We start from the raw sequence: 17,376 nt of genomic DNA on the forward strand, positions 1-17,376 counted from the left end.
GCACACATCAAAAGTGCTAGGAAAAAACTCACTACAAATTCAATGATCTGCTAAAAAAGAGAGAAGAGGCTTGAACAAAGCCTAACTTGTTGCATCCCCTGCTTGAAAATTCTCCAGGGAGGTGATGGCAGGAAGTGCACAATGTGGTATCAGCTTTTCCTTGTGTCTCACAGTTACTGTAAAAGTGGATATTTTTGCATGAGTAATTCTTTGCACTAGGCCAGGTAAGATGAGTTTTAATTGTGGGTTTTTAATTCCATGGAATCAAGACACGAACTACTGGAACACATAGCAAGCAAAAATATAACATGCTTTGATTTTCACACTGGTTTCTGGTTCTGCAAAATGTGCAAAAATTTCAACACTACAAAAATTCCTACTTTGGCAGAATACAATCAATTTCTCAAAATATTTACCTGAACTCATTCATCTCTAAATTTTCCTCAGACTTGCTGAGCTCACACACAAGTAAAGTTGAAGCATAATTTCTCAGTCATGACTTGTGAAAATTAACTTCTCACTTAATGCATCGGAAAATAGTACCAGAGCAAATATGACAGGTGAACAATCCCAAACTATGCACACTTTCATGAGAATTGAGAAACTTCTCAAGTGTATGTAGGTAGTTCTATGGGAAATTTTACCAGGAACTTCTCTAGAAGTTCGCTGTCAGACTGCCGGAACTACCAGAAGCAAATACCAGGTAGTGAAACTCTGCATAGCTTCTCTTAGTAGGACTGGTGCTTATGATATCTTATCCATCATGAAATGTATCATATTTGAATTTGAGATGAATTCACCATAAGAGAGGGTCCCTGCAACCTCCCTCGCCTCCCCTCCCCAAACACTCACCGGGCAGTAGTCGGATCTTGAGCTGCTGGGTGGGTTTCATCAGTCCCGGAACGGTCACCTGCAGTGTGAAATTCTTGCCCTGCGAGGTCCCAATGTCCCCCGACGCCTTCACCCCTTTCACCAGCAGTGTCGTCCCCCTGGCCTCCACTCCCTCATAAGTCAGCTCAAGGCCGCTGTGAGGCACAAATATGCAAAGGATCATTCACCTTGGGAAATTCAGCGACTTCATTACAAACTAGGGATGCATCAAATTTTTATATACTGCATACGCCGTATATTTCGTGAGTCTAAATTTTCGCGAATTGGGAATTCCCGACAATTTCGCGAGTGGTTAAATTCATGATCAAGGAGTCTTGTACTGAACAGAGAAGTGTACACACGTACGTCACATTCACATTGCAATCAGAGTCAATATTTTTGCATGTCTTTAATTTTGCGAATAGCACATGACTCGCAAAATTCGTGAAAATAAAAACCTTGTGAAATATTCGGCATATACAGTACACTATTAAAAGCACACATTGTAAAAGGTAATAGTGTGCAGCCCGAGTGTACTTGTGTGGATGTTCCTTACATGGGAACCAACAGTAAGAAGATGCTTCATGGTACACTGTAAATCTATTCCTTGCTGGAATTTAAGAACTCCAGCTCTGCACACTTACCTGGCCTGCAGCTCGGGCCTGAGGTTGGGCGTGGGCTTGGTTGGGTTGTTGAACTCATCCTGGAGCTGAAGGGGGATGGAGAATGGTATGTCCACCCGAAAGGGGGACTCCAACATCCCAAAGCTGAACTTGCTTGGCGGCGCCTCTGCATCATAGCACAATGGGCAGAAGAATATAGAGATAACGTCATCACAGAGAGATATGGAGAGAGAGAGAGAGAGAGAGAGTTTTAGGAAAAAGATATGACACGATTGACAAGGTGAAAGGATATGGAGATTATGAAGCAGATTAGAAGGATAAAGAGATTATGAAGGATATCAAAAGAACGATAAGGAGACAGAAAGATAAAAGACAAGTTATTTAGATTGAGAGTGGAAAGAGATAAAAAGGTAACAAAAGAGATTAAAGAGAGAGATAAGACAAACTGACAAAAAGAAATGAAGAGATATGTAAGAGAAATAAACAGCAATAAAATGTTCAGTGTTTTACCATCACAGGGCTGAACTGTGTTCTTATAACCTTTACATGTCAATTATCAAGGACTTTTCTTCAGATTTCTGTAACTTATTTCCAAGCTGGAACATTATTCACATAAACATTTATCTCACATTGTCAATAATTGTAATACCAGACTATACACTGATTCCATTTGCCACCATCTCTACCCAAAATCTTTGACACATGACCTGTATTATAATTTGAAGGCTCTTTTCTCAGCATAAAAAATGCACTCTTTTGGTTAGGCAGTACTGATAATCTTCAGTTTCATGTCAAAACTGCAATTTTTTCACTATCATGACATAACAAAGGAAGCTGTGGCATCTAAATTTAGAGATAGCTACATGTACCAGTAATAAGCCAAGCGCTTCTTAACATATAACCACAATAACTGATTTGCAACTGATTGACAGATTGCCCTGTATCGATGTAAATAAGCACTTAATTAATTAGTGTTGTAGCAGCCATGACAAAAGTGGGCATACATACTCAAGCAGGATTTGAACCTACAACCTCCTGATCACTAGACAGGTGTATCATCCACTAGACCACTGAGCTACCACCAGACAGCCAGGTATGGCTCTAATCCTATAGCACACAGCGGGTACTGCGTAATTATTCAAATTGATGAAGTTCTTGCGTAGAGTTGTTTCTATTGTCTTATTTACGTCAATGCAGGGCAATTTGTCAATCAGTTGCACTACAAAAACAACTCGATGCAAGAATTTCAACTATTTAAATAATCACTAGTTTATCTATGGATTACTGTGATCTCTTCATTTTACATCTCACATTGTGCAATCAACACTCCAGGGAAACTTTCTATCTTAGCTACAAGGCATGACCTACACAGATCATCAGGGGGGCATTTCATCAAGCATTTTGTCTGAGATTTTTTTCCTACGTATTTGCTTTCAGCCAGTTACAAGCAAAAGTTTCAGTACCGTAAAATACAGTGTAGTTTGTCAGAAAAAAAAAAATATCAGACTAAACGCTAGATGAAATGCCCTCCTGATGAATTATGATGAAATCACCACAGATGACACAGGACCCTCTATGTCCTTGTTACAACCCTCCAAGACAGTCTACCCAAAGCTGGCACCAAGGAAAGTAAACAAGGCAAGTGCCAAATTGTGTCTTGCCCATTCGCCTACAAGAAATTAATATTTTCTAACTCCCAGAAGTTCATAGACCCGCTTATGACCTTTGACCTTGTGGTGACTTTTAATTCCCCAAGGGACATTCAACATCTAAGTTTGGTCACAAACGGACGAAGGGATTAAAAGTTATGAGCCACAATCGAAATGCGCCCTAAAAACTTAACATTGGGCCCTATAAGTTCATTGACCTCTGCCTGTGACCTTTGACATTGAGGTGCCCTTCATGTTTAGTAAAATGTGTAACTTTGTATAACCACTCTTCCTTCCAAGTTTGATTGAAATTGAAAGCCTAAGTAGAGAGTTACTCAAGTTTTTGTAGCGTTATGGACAGACGATGGACCGACGGACTGACGACGGACGGATGACGGACGGACAGACGCCGCAGGCGATCCCTTAGTCTCCCCACACCTCCAGTGGGCTCGACAAAAAAAAAAAACCATAACAACTTCTGACAAGGCTTTCATGAGTGGACGTAAGATGTTGAGAGATGCACGTGGGTGAGGAATCATACCTGTGACGGTGAAGTTGATCTTGTGATAGGGGAGGAGACGCCCCCCAAATTCTGTGGTTCCTTCCTCGTTGAGCACGACCTGAAGTTTGAGGGTGTGGGGGCCAAGGTCCCTCACGATGTCTAGGGGAAAGGGTGAAAGAAATCACATTTCTCAGTTACTCCTTCAAAACGTTGTTAATGACTAATTAGGCTTACTGAAATTTAATTCCAAAGCATCGTATCATCGATCAAAATCATCCTTTGGAAGTCAAATTTCAATGAGTCACCCTGCCACTGAAATCTGGGGAAGAGGACATCATTCATTAGGTCTGTTTCACACAGATTTATCTCAACATTGATACATTTCCGACTGCTTGTAACTTTCAATCAAACGCAAATTTGGATTTCTGAAATCAGCTTTGTGATTGACCTGATTGACGATCGATCTTTGGGCTAAATAATATTTCAATAAAATTATAATTTGTTTGTGCAAAAAATAAAAAACAAAACCAACAAAAAGTAGCCAGACATGGATTTTACCTTACATGTACATTCTGAAAGAGCCGACTGCAAGCTTTAAAATGATGTATAACTCAGTACAAGTGGACTTTCCTGACCTAATCTACACAGTAGAAAGAAAGTACACACTCTGTAGAAAAGTTTACTGAGAAAAGAGGCTCTGAAATTCAGGGTCTGTTCAAGTGCCTAATCTCGCATCAAACTGTGCTCTGTGCAGTGAAACTGACAACTAGGAATGTCGCTACGGCAACTGGTATGCCTCCTCCATTATGCATGGTTCTCCTAATAGGCCTTGAGTACGTCTTTGACAATGGGAGATGACAATTTAACATGACTGGCTAAAAATTTAAATGACATGTTTGCCACAAATGTGTTGAGTGTTCACTTTCCTTGAATTGGGCTTCATTTTGATGGATGGCTATACTGTTTGAGAGAGCTTGTCAAAATAGGGCGAAACATCCAGTGACATTTGAACATTTTTCCTTGATCCACGGCCAGTCTTACCCTACAGAATCACAGTGCAATTAATGCATTGTGATGCATATAAATGTATCCAGCTTTATTAAGTGTATGCATTGAGAAATCGTCAAGGTACAGATGCAGAAGATTCACCAAAATTTCATGCTGGGAAAAAGGTTGTCATCTCCATTTCACAAAAATGTCATGCCATGAATATTTCTGGTTTTACAGTAAATATGCAATTGAAAAAAGAGCCGGAAGGATGCAATCATGTTCTAAGATTTGAGCATTAATAAAAGCGAAGCAATCAATTTTCATGAAATACTAGAAATGTCGCTATGGCGACTGGTATGCCTCCGCCATAATGCATGATTCTCCTAATAGGTCTAGATAGTACATGTGGACAATGTGTGGCTTACATTTTCACAAAATTGGCAAAATATTAAAATGACAAGTTTGTCACAAATGTGTTGAATGTTCACCTTCCTTGACCTAGGTTTAATTGGATGAATAGGAGAGCATGTATTTGGGATTTAAGGATTTTAACTTGACTTTGACCCATTCATATGTTTATGCATTGAGTAATTTTCAAGGTATGGAGAAAAAGTGCAAGTTCTGTCTTGAATAGTAAATTGTTACCATTTTCATCTGGCCTTTGACGCTAGATTTCATAAGATAATCACTGTCAGGCAGAACATGCATAAATATGTAGTACGTTTCAAGCTAACTTGAGCCACTTCCAAGATATGGAGGAAAAATTAAGTTGAGCACTTTCACTTGATCTTTGACCTTTTGACCTTTGAGGCAAAAACAAAAGAAAAAAAAAACTATCCAGAGAATCTCTATTAGGTTATACATGCATACACCAAGTGTAAAAAAAAAAAATAATCCTGCTGGCATTGCATAAACATGAGGGAAATAGTAAAATTTTGAAGTGTTGCCCTTGACCTTTGACCCTATGAACCCTAAATTCTCTAGACAATCACTGCCAGTCAGTACATGTATAGATACTATGTTCCATGAAGATACCTTGAACAATTTCCAAAGTACAGAGAAAAAAATGAAGTTTTAATATATTTCTTGACCTTTTGACCTTTGACCTTTGACCTCACGACCCAAACTTTCACCAGAGAATCTTAATTTGGTAATACATGTGTACACTAAGTTTCAAAAAAAATCTTCATTCATTGCATACATATGGTGGAAATAGTGAAATTTTATGTATTTGACCTTGACCTTTTGACCTTTGACCTTGAGCATGTGCATCCAAAAGTTGATAGGCACAACTTCACCCCCTAATACACATACATGCCAAGTTTCATTAGGATACCTCAAAAGGTTTTGATAGTTACCCTGTCCACAAAATTCATTACGGACGGACGGACAACCCGAAAACATAATGCCTCCGGCACCACTTCGTGGCGGGGGCATAAAAAGCTTATTCAATCAAAAGTGGGTACATTTATTAGCACTGTTCCAAAGAACAGGCAAAATAGTACCCTTGTGGTTTTTATTTTTTACATTTTACCAAAAAAGAAAATTATTCATAATTGACACCACAATGCAGAGGAAATCAAGCTCTACAAGGTGATATCAATAATTTGATACCCAACAAAATTGCAATAAGACCCTTCTGGTTCTCAGCCGACAAAAAGAAACAATAATAATAATAAAAAGTGGCAATGAAACTGACAAAAGAAGACAAAACTGTGGGAAGAGAGATTTTCTTGGATCACTCACCCATTTCCCTGAACCAGAAGGCCCAGTTCTTGTGGTGCTGGCTCATGTAGGTCACTATGACCTTGTCTCCTCTCGTCGCTGGGGGGAGGGAAAGTGACGACAGGTTGGTTTGAGTTATGGAGCCTGACAAACAATCACACAGCACACACAACACACAACACCAACACCAAGACACACACATGTACAATTTAACCCTAAAAAGACTGGGCTATTTTGGTAGCTCGAAAGAATGGGGGGGGGGCCTCAAGGGCCCCCCCTTAAGATCTCAGCCGTGGATCGCACGATCGCCGCGGAACTTTGCACAATGGTAGTGTGCGATGTAATCTACAAGATCGTGTTTTTAAATTTTCCACAATAGTCTTCTTTTATTTTATTTTGATTAATTATGATAATTTATGCGAGAAATCAGAATCTTTCATCTAAATCAGTAAATAAAGCTCCAAAAGTGCTCATTTTGGTGTAATTATTCTTTGTGGCATTCTTTAATAGCAAATGTACTTGAAAAAAAATTTGGTATCAAAATTAATTTCTTATTCATTTTATCGTTTCATGAATTTCTTATGTATTTCTTTGTTTTTTTGACCTTTTGTTTTTGTTGTTTTTTGTAACAAAATTTGTCACAGACATTTTTCGAAGCATAATACTCCTAAAACAAACTAATTTTAGCCATTGTGAGTAAAAATAAGCATATTTATATGAACCATGTGAAAAAACTCAATTTGCATTGACTTTGTACACAAAATCACATTTTTTAGCCATTTTTGGCCTCACGTGCATGTACAAAAAGTCATGTAACTTCAGAACCGTACCCCCAGGCATCACAAATTTGGTGTCAAAATGTACGGGAAACTCAAAAGAAAAAAGTCATGGAGCATCGCGGCGAGAGCATTGCCTGTTGCAGAGTAATCGTGCGAAATGTCGATGGGCCCCCCGTGCATTAAAATTTACCTTTTTTAACACCTCATCTCCATACAACAAACAGCAGAGTAAAAATGCTGGTCTCAAAGTTATTATTTACATATTTTCTATACTACATGTACATTGTATATACTTCATTGTTCGGCTATTACAAATTTTGATAAAAATGAAAAAAACCTGCTAGTCCTGCTCCTAATATGTAGTAGGCAGTAGAGATGTATTGCTAAGGCTGGAAGTGGAGAATTCTTCATCAAAAAATGACAATACTAAATTTAGAGCATCAACTACTGTATACGCCGATATTTTCGCGAGGGTTTAATTTTCGCAAATTTCGCGAATTGCAGTTGGATCGCGAATTTAACAACACGCGAAATTGTCTCCTTGCGCTTTGTTGATAGAGCATTAACGTAAGCGTCGGCGTCAATTCGCGAAAACAACACCTCGCGAAAATGTCTATGACCTCGTCATTCGTGAAAATATCTGTACGCGAAAATAACGGCGTATACAGTACCACACACTACTTTTCACTTCACCAAACCAAAACACAAAACGCTGTTGTGACTATGCTAGCCTTTTACCCACCCTCCTACCCCCTTAAAAGAAAAATAGAAATTTAAAATGAAACTTTTCATCCACTCACAGTTCGAAATTATCTTTATCTCGACCTGCTGTTGGGATTATGCTAGCCCTTCCACGTTCCCATCATCCCCTTAACCCTAAAAAGACTGGGGGGGGGGGGGCCTAAAACGCCCCCCCCCCCTCGACATTTCGCGCCATTACTCTGCAACACGCAATGCTCTCGCCGCGATGCTCTATGACTTTTTTCTTTCGAGTTTCCCGCACATTTTGACACCAAATTTGTGACGCCCGGGGGTACGGTTCTGAAGTTACATAACCTTTCGTACATGCACGTGAGACCGAAAATGGCTCAAAAATGTGATTTTGTGTACAAAGTCAATACAAATTGGGTTTTTTCACATGGTTCATATAAATATGCTTATTTTTACTCTCAATGGCTAAAATTAATTTGTTTTAGTGGTATTATGCTTCAAAAAGGGTCTGCCACAAATTTCGATGAAAAAAACAACAAAAACAGAAGGCGAAAAAACAAAGAAATACATAAGAAATTCATAAAACAATGAAAGAAATAAGAAATTGATTTTGATACTGAATTTTATTTCAAGTACATTTGCTAAGAATGCCACAAAGAATATTTAGACCCAAAATGAGCACTTTTGGAGCTTTATTTACTGATTTAGATCAAAAAGTCTGATTTCTTGCATAAATTAACGTAATTAATCAAAATAAAATAAAAGAAGACTATTTTGGAAAATTTAAATATATGATCTTGTAGATTATATCGCACACTACCATTGTGCAAATTTCGGCGGCGATCGCGCGATCCACGGCCGAGATCTTAAGGGGGGGGCCCTTTAGGCCCCCCCCCCAAGTCTTTTGAGCGACCAAAATAGCCCAGTCTTTTTAGGGTTAAATAAAATGGAGATTAAAACCGAAAACTTTCATCAACTCACAGTTCCAAATAATCTTCATCTCGACCTGTAGTTTCTTGGAGCTGTGCTGTGAGCCCGGTAGGCGCCCCATGGGTTGTCCCTTGCGGTTCCTGATCTCAACTTTCATCGGGCCTGCAAGACAAACAAGAACAAAGCCTCTGATAGCTGGACTCAGAGTATTAAAATGTCTAGGAGGTTCCAATTGGCTTGGTCGTGGTGGGAGAGGCATTTTGCTAACAGTGAGTGTGTGGGTGTGTGTGTTCCTGCATGCGTTTACATTTCAGTGAAATCTTGGTTGGTGGTTGCTCCTAGCAACCTGGGGACACATTTGCGGTATCCAACGTGAGAACAGGTGGCATGTCTTAGCCAGAGTAATATGTTTGTCAGAGTAGTATGTTAGCCAGAGTGAATGTTTGTCAGAGTGATACTACATAGAGTGATCAATATCCATTTTTATTCTGTTTATACAGTGACATGCTCCTTCTCTCTCTCGCTCTCTCTCTCCCCCTCCCCCCTCTAATCTCATATCATCATTGATAATTTAATAATAGCATTTTAATGTGCTACAATTATCATCTTTTAATTTGTATATTTACTGTGCAAAAAAAAAAGGTACAAACAAAAGGAAATAATAATTACGTTTGTTGAATGTGAGCTTGTGAACAAGTCATAGAATTTTGTCGCTTGTTGCAATTATGACAGTTTGAATTATTGACCTAGGTATTTCAACGGAATTGAATAAACATTGACCTAAAGATGTATGTGTTGGTTTTCTTGTGATGGAAAACAGCTACGAGATCCAAGGGTAGAGAATATAGTGTGTCCATCTGGGAAACAACAGAGAATTGGTTGCAACAAGGGCGTGACCGGTTATGGTCATTTTTAGCTCTTGTGTGATTCAAGTCTTGGTGTGTGTTTTGGATGGGTTTGTTGGTGCACGACAGTCCTATCAGATAGACCTGCTTATAAATGGGAGTTTAATACTACCTACTGCAGGAGAACTCACCGATGCGCTTGCCTGCTGGTCGCTTCTCCGATTGGTGTATTTCATTTCCCTCTGGCCATGTGATGTCTAGGAACTCTGGCAGCCTGGCAAATCAGAGACAGAGAAATATGAGATTCGATGAGGGAGATACGAGATAGACAGACAGAAAGAGGATAAGAGAAAGAAATAGAGAGATAGATGGATGGACAAGAATGTGGAGTGGAATAGAGAGATGGTTTGATCACGGAGGAAGAGAAAATGAGAGAAATATGAGATAGACAGACAGAAAGACGAGAAACAGGAAGAAATAGAGAGATAGATGGAAGGACAAGAATGTGGAGTGGAATAGAGAGATGGTTTGATCACGGAGGAAGAGAAAATGAGAGAAATATGAGATAGACAGACAGAAAGACGAGAAACAGGAAGAAATAGAGAGATAGATGGAAGGACAAGAATGTTGAGTGGAATAGAGAGATGGTTTGATCACGGAGGAAGAGAAAATGAGAGAGATATGAGATAGACAGACAGAAAGACGAGAAACAGGAAGAAATAGAGAGATAGATGGAAGGACAAGAATGTGGAGTGGAATAGAGAGATGGTTTGATCACGGAGGAAGAGAAAATGAGAGAAATATGAGATAGACAGACAGAAAGACGAGAAACAGGAAGAAATAGCGAGATATATGGAAGGACAAGAATGTGGAGTGGAATAGAGAGATGGTTTGATCACGGAGGAAGAGAAAATGAGAGAAATATGAGATAGACAGACAGAAAGACGAGAAACAGGAAGAAATAGAGAGATAGATGGAAGGACAAGAATGTTGAGTGGAATAGAGAGATGGTTTGATCACGGAGGAAGAGAAAATGAGAGAAATATGAGATAGACAGACAGAAAGACGAGAAACAGGAAGAAATAGAGAGATAGATGGAAGGACAAGAATGTGGAGTGGAATAGAGAGATGGTTTGATCACGGAGGAAGAGAAAATGAGAGAAATATGAGATAGACAGACAGAAAGACGAGAAACAGGAAGAAATAGAGAGATAGATGGAAGGACAAGAATGTGGAGTGGAATAGAGAGATGGTTTGATCACGGAGGAAGAGAAAATGAGAGAAATATGAGATAGACAGACAGAAAGACGAGAAACAGGAAGAAATAGAGAGATAGATGGAAGGACAAGAATGTTGGTTTGATTGTTTGGAAACCTTAACCCTAACTGCACTGGGGGGGGGGCCTCGGAGGCCCCCCCCCTCGACATTTCGCACGATTACTCTGCAACCTGCAATGCTATCGCCGCGATGCTCCATGACTTTTTTCTTTTGAGTTTCCCGCACATTTTGACACCAAATTTGTGACGCCTGGGGGTACGGTTCTGAAGTTACATGACTTTTTGTACATGCACGTGAGGCCGAAAATGGCTCAAAAATGTGATTTTGTGTACAAAGTCAATGCAAATTGAGTTTTTTCACATGGTTCATATAAATATGCTTATTTTTACTCTCAATGGCTAAAATTAGTTTGTTTTAGGAGTATTATGCTTCAAAAAGTGTCTGTGACAAATTTTGTTACAAAAAAACAACAAAAACAAAAGGTCGAAAAAACAAAGAAATACATAAGAAATTCATGAAACAATAAAATAAATAAGAAATTAATTTTGATACCGAATTTTTTTTCAAGTACATTTGCTAAGAATGCCACAAAGATTAATTATACCAAAAATGAGCACTTTTGGAGCTTTATTTACTGATTTAGATGAAAGATTCTGATTTCTTGCATAAATTATCATAATTAATCAAAATAAAATAAAAGAAGACTATTTTGGAAAATTTGAAAACACGATCTTGTAGATTACATCGCACACTACCATTGTGCAAAGTTCCGCGGCGATCGCGCGATCCACGGCCGAGATTTTAGGGGGGGCCCTTGAGGTCCCCCCCCCCCCCCCCCCAGTCTTTCGAGCTACCAAAATAGCCAAGTCTTTTTAGGGTTAATGCTACACCTGGGCTCCATTTCATAAAAAGTTGATATGATAGCAACTCTTGCTGGAATGGCAATTGTTATGGTAACGACAAGAATCCGGCTTCCCGATTGGCTGTTGCTATGGGAAATTGCCATTCCAGCAACAGTTGCTATCCTAACATATTTTATGAAATGGGGCCCAGAAGTGAGTTGATGAACGCACCCCCAGTCTTAACCTGGACATCAGCTATGAGCAATGAACTCTACTATGGAAGGGACACTGCGCCACTGATCAATGTGCTGTGTGCAGTACATGCTGAAAGGCTATTAAAGGACAAGTTCACCTTCATAAACATAAGGATTGAGAAAATGCAACAATATTAGTAGAACACATCAGTGAAAGTTTGAGGAAAATTGGACAATCGATGCAAAAGTTATGAATTTTTTTAATTTTTGTGTTGGAACCGCTGGATGAGGAGACTACTACAGCTTGTGAGTCATATGCGTACAACAATATAAAGAAAATGTAAAAGAAATTCAACATATTTTCACTTTTTTCGCATAATAAAAGAGCACTTCACTTGCCTCTTTCTAAATGCAGGGGGAATAATATTACCCATAACATTTGTCGGTAACGAGTCAGGGGAATTTGTACTTGTTTCAAAAGATGGAATTTTGTGAAATTCTCTTTATATTTTCCTTATATTGTTGTACGCATGTGACATCTAAGTTATTCATACACTGCAGTAGTCTTCTCATCCAGCGGGTACTGCACAAAAACTTCAAAAATTCATAACTTTTGAACGGATTGTCTGATTTTCCTCAAACTTTCAATGATGTGTTCTACTAATATTGCTACATTCTCTCAATCCTTATGTTTATGAAGGTGAACTTGTCCTTTAAGCTCTGCACGCATAATACTGTTTAGTGGTGCGCATGTGTTGAAGCCACCGCGGCCATTTTGAGACTCCAATTCCCACCAATTATTCCAACCCCAGTTATTCCAACCTTTAGGAACGCACCAATGCGCTGCGTGCGCTCCTGCACTGGGGTCTACACCACATAAACAGTAGAGAGTGGTTCCTGCACACTCGCTTCTTGGTATGGGAGTCTCAAAATGGCAATTGCCAGCTTCAATGCACTGCACGTTATGTCCGTTCCACAGTAGTAGAGTTCAGTGGCTATCAGTCAATTGGGCCATGTTCACCCAAGCTGCTCTTACTACTCCCATTTGCAGACTGTCGCCGTTTGCAGCCCGAAGCATGGGCGGTGCGGCCAGCGGGCTAAGTTGGTAGCATGTTTGGTACACGAACAAGAGGTTTCTGGGTTCAAACCCTAAGACCTGTCAAGCTAATATCATGACAGTTGTTTCGCTCTTAAACGAGGCAAAGCATCATGTCCCTTGGAAAGGATAAAAGGGCATGGGTCAAGGGGTCTGTTCTGGGCAAGTGTTACAAACCACCTCATGTCATTGGCTGATCCATTTCAGTGAGTGTTGCAGAAAGCACCACCTAATAAATCAGAAATATGGGGGTATACTTTACAGACAACAAATTTCTCTGGGAACCTCTTGAACTTTCCATTCACATCAATGATATCGAGGAGTCACTACAGCGCACTGAAGTTATAATGAGCACAGTAATAATGAAATTCCAGTTATGACGAAGTAAAAATTCAGGTCTAAACATCACCCGCTCCATGTTTTCTATTGTTTGTTCGGTTACATAATTTCAATATAATGAAAGAAAACTGGCGGTCCCACAGACTTTGTAATAACGGTAGTCGGCTGTATTGCATATTGTATACACAATAATTTAGCAAGTCTGATTTTTCACAAATATGGACTTCCCGACAATTTCGCCAGTGGTTGAATTTGCAATTGCAGTATTGAACAGAGAAATGTATGCGTGCATGTTGCATTCATGTTGGGATGAGAGTTAATATTTTCATGGCCTTTTTTAAATTCACGAATACACTTGACTTGCGAAATTTGCAAGAATAAAAGCCTCACAATATATCGGGCATATACAGTAATCTTCAGAGAAGATCAGAAGATGCTCTTGTGTTTAATCGGAGCTGCGATCCAGGAATACAGTACTCACTTTCCTTCTTCATCACTGATGCACTTTTTGATCTCCTTATCCTGGGCTTCACGGTCAAGTTTGCCCAAGGGGTAGATCTTAGTCTCGTTGTACAGCAGTCTCGGTTCCTGGAAAACAAGGAAAAGTAGAAATTACGCGGTGCATAATATATGTCCCCGCCGGAAGTAGCATTTAGTAGCAAAATGTACAATATAGGTAAAAAGATCAAGGTCAAAGGTCAAAGAAGTCAAAGGTCAAAATTCTGTGTAGAAGTTTTGAAGCCCTCACCTAGTGCCATCACATAAAGCAAACAGAATCAAAATCGGGTTAGAAATGGCGAAGGAGTAGCATTTTGTAGCCAATGTACAATATAGGTCAAAAATCAAAGGTCGAAGGTCAAAGAAGTCAAAGGTCAAAATTCTGTGTAGAAGTTTTGAAGCCCTCACCTAGTGCCATCACATAAAGCAAACGGAATCGAAATCGGGTTAGAAATGGCGAAGGAGTAGCATTTGGTAGCAAAATGTACAATACAGGTCAAAAATCAAGGTCAAAGGTCAAAGAAGTCAAAGGTCAAAATTCTGTGTAGGAGTTTTGAAGCCCTCACCTAGTGCCATCACATAAAGCAAACGGAATCGAAATCGGGTTAGAAATGGCGAAGGAGTAGCATTTTGTAGCAAAATGTACAATATAGGTCAAAAATCAAGGTCAAAGGTCAATGAAGTCAAAGGTCAAAATTCTGTGTAGAAATTTTGAAGCCCTCACCTAGTGCCATCACATAAAGCAAACGGAATCAAAATCGGGTTAGAAATGGCGAAGGAGTAGCATTTTGAAGCAAAATGTACAATATAGGTCAAAGGTCAAGGTCAAAGGTCACAACTGAATTTCTGTGTAGCAGTTTCAAAGCTCCCATGTAGTGCTATCATATAAAGCAAACAGAATCAAAATCGGGTTAGAAATGGCGAAGGAGTAGCAAATTGAACATTCTGATCACACACGGACGCACAGACGGACAGACACACAGACACACACACGTACGGAGCCCGTTTCATTGTCCCTGCTCGAACTCGTTCGGCGGGGACAAAAAAAAAGAAGAAATCATCATGCAGGGTTTAGACTAATGCCACAGTCACATATAAACACGGATGCTCAAGGATCAACACAGTGATCCGGGGACGTCCGGGGAGATCCGGGATTTGTACACACGGCAACACGGCAGCTACACGGATAAGGCCGGAAGAGCGCGGCGTCTACACCGATAAGGCCGGAAGAGCGCGGCGTCTACACGGACAAACACGGCATCTACAAGGATCAACACGGCATCTACACGGCAGCCACACGGACCACCCCGGATTGCTCTGCCAACACGGCAATCCCCGGATGACGCCGGATGTTTTTGACCTCCAAAAGTTGCCGTGTTGGCCTCCCGGCGTCAACACGGATCTCTCCCCGGATCAGATCCGGGGTGGTCCGGGGTGATCCAGGATGTCTATGTGACTGGGGCATTAGCTTAATTTGATGTGGCTACTTTCACATTTCACAATGTTATTTCATCTCTTTAATTAACATCACTTTGAGTAAATTCAGAATTATTGCACATCTTTAAAATCAAAATATCACTGGTGCTATCATCATCATAATAAAAAATTAAATAGTTTGGGCATATCATATCAAAAGAAGTGTACATTCCACTCGACTTTATTTAGTTTTCTCATTACTGGGTTATCATATAATAATCTAATTTACGTAGGATGCAGCTATAGGTATGCCACAATGTCATCTGGAAATCTCATCAGTCACGGTGCAATTTCTCCACTGTGCTATCAGGACGCCTCAGAATATTGCTTTGAAGTTCATTTACTGTTTGTGCAATCAGCATTCAGCCGATGGGCAAATGAAGTAATTTCATTGGCTGACGTGGACAACTGATTTATTCAGCATGAGTTATGTGCAGGTTAGGCTTTCTCCCAGTCATTAACAAAAATTATGTTATAATTGCAAATTTTGAAAGGCCCTCAGTTTGACATGCTTGTCAAAGACTCTCTTCATTCACAACTATCAGGGCTAACAGCAGCATAAGAGCCTTTGAAAAGGCCAGTGCAAACAAAATTATCACACGCACACACAAACTGCAAAACATCCTTATTTTCACACAATTAAATTTCTGCTCTGAACTGTTCAAAAATGTAATCACAGGTTCTTAAATTTTTTTCTGTGCTCAAGTACACACGTTACGATCACAAAATACACACAAAGAATCAACTTGAATACAAGGCCCACATGTGACATGCACAGCACGCTACTAGTATACAAACACGGCAGTCAGCATTTATCAGCTGATGAAATGCACGGTTCAACATGTTCAAAATAAGCATGGAAAAATTGTGAAGACGTCTTTGTGGGATTTTAGAAATCGTGCTAGCAAGAATTAGCACAAAATCCCCAAGAATTTAAGTGTACCTAAAATATTATTGCGTTCACAGTACCTGGGTCAGTTCAAACTCTCCACCTGTCCCAAACACCATGCCATTCTGCACCTCCGAGTCAAAGTCACCAAAGAGCATGAACCTCTGGATGGTGCCATGGACAAGAGGCTTGGTTTTCTGGGTGCGCACCTGGATTGGGGGAAGGGCATGTTCACATTAGTAGCAAAATACATGTAAATATGCCTGATTGCCGCCTGGTACACAGACTACAGGATAGGCAATGTGTTTGATGCACTTGAACACAGCTTTATATTGGTCTATGTTACGTACTATGTTGGAATGTCTCTGACATGCACTCATACGGGTTTGTGTGTGTCTGCAAGAAAATTCTGCAATATCCTTTCCATAACTTCGTAAATGATGCTACAAAGAACAGAAAAAAAAATTTTGCCCATTCGTAACTTGATTTAGGGATGTAGAGCTTGCACAAAAAGTCATACGCATAAATTAGCATAATTCAAAGAGTAACAACCATATTTTGGCAAAAATTAATATTCACTCTTAAAGATTGTAATGAGCAACAGAAATGCTGATTTTCATCACAATTGCACGATCTATAGCCAAGCTATTTGGGGGTTTAATACGCCCCAATTGATATTTTGCATTACACAACACCTAAAAAGAATGTAGCTATCCGATTGGTCAATTGAACATCACATGACATTCATTAAAAGTACCATAGCACCCTGTGGCTGTCAGCCATTGTGGGAAAGGGAAAGCATATACTGCTTTTATACAGGCACATTCCCAATCCATCTCTCCTTTGTAGATGGACTAAAAGAATTTTGCTGGGAGACATTAGAGTATCTCAGAGAATTGCAGAAAGAGTGGTCTAAAGGGATAGTATAGTATTGGTGGTGATGAGGATTTGGCTTTTGACTTTTTTCTAGATAATAAGAACAGAACCCACTCACGAAATAATACACAACATACCATTCTAAGAGGAATTCAAAGTTTATTACATGAAAGTCGGTTTCAGAATGGCTGAGACACCCAAAAACAAAGTAAAACAAAGCGATCCGAATAAAAGGTGGGTCCCACCATTTCTTAGGATTGCTTT

General features: G+C 39.7%; 1 protein-coding gene across 1 annotated transcript in view; it reads right to left on the reverse strand.

The window, feature by feature from the left end:
• The window catches only part of LOC139731968 (structural maintenance of chromosomes flexible hinge domain-containing protein 1-like), an 87,075-nt gene that overhangs the window by 42,199 nt on the left and 27,500 nt on the right, over positions 1 to 17,376 (reverse strand). Inside the window, exons 13-20 of the mRNA XM_071642841.1 lie at positions 16,317 to 16,445; positions 13,855 to 13,961; positions 9,816 to 9,898; positions 8,831 to 8,941; positions 6,381 to 6,458; positions 3,684 to 3,803; positions 1,515 to 1,659; positions 853 to 1,025 (exon numbers count right to left, since the gene is read on the reverse strand). Coding sequence (XP_071498942.1) covers positions 853 to 1,025; positions 1,515 to 1,659; positions 3,684 to 3,803; positions 6,381 to 6,458; positions 8,831 to 8,941; positions 9,816 to 9,898; positions 13,855 to 13,961; positions 16,317 to 16,445 — 946 coding nt within the window. The remainder of the gene's footprint in view (positions 1 to 852; positions 1,026 to 1,514; positions 1,660 to 3,683; positions 3,804 to 6,380; positions 6,459 to 8,830; positions 8,942 to 9,815; positions 9,899 to 13,854; positions 13,962 to 16,316; positions 16,446 to 17,376) is intronic.

Source organism: Diadema antillarum, unplaced genomic scaffold, assembly GCF_040938485.1.
Source record: "Diadema antillarum isolate AM-2024a unplaced genomic scaffold, OU_Dant_1.0 seq00000389_RagTag, whole genome shotgun sequence".
NCBI classification, from domain to species: domain Eukaryota; kingdom Metazoa; phylum Echinodermata; class Echinoidea; order Diadematoida; family Diadematidae; genus Diadema; species Diadema antillarum.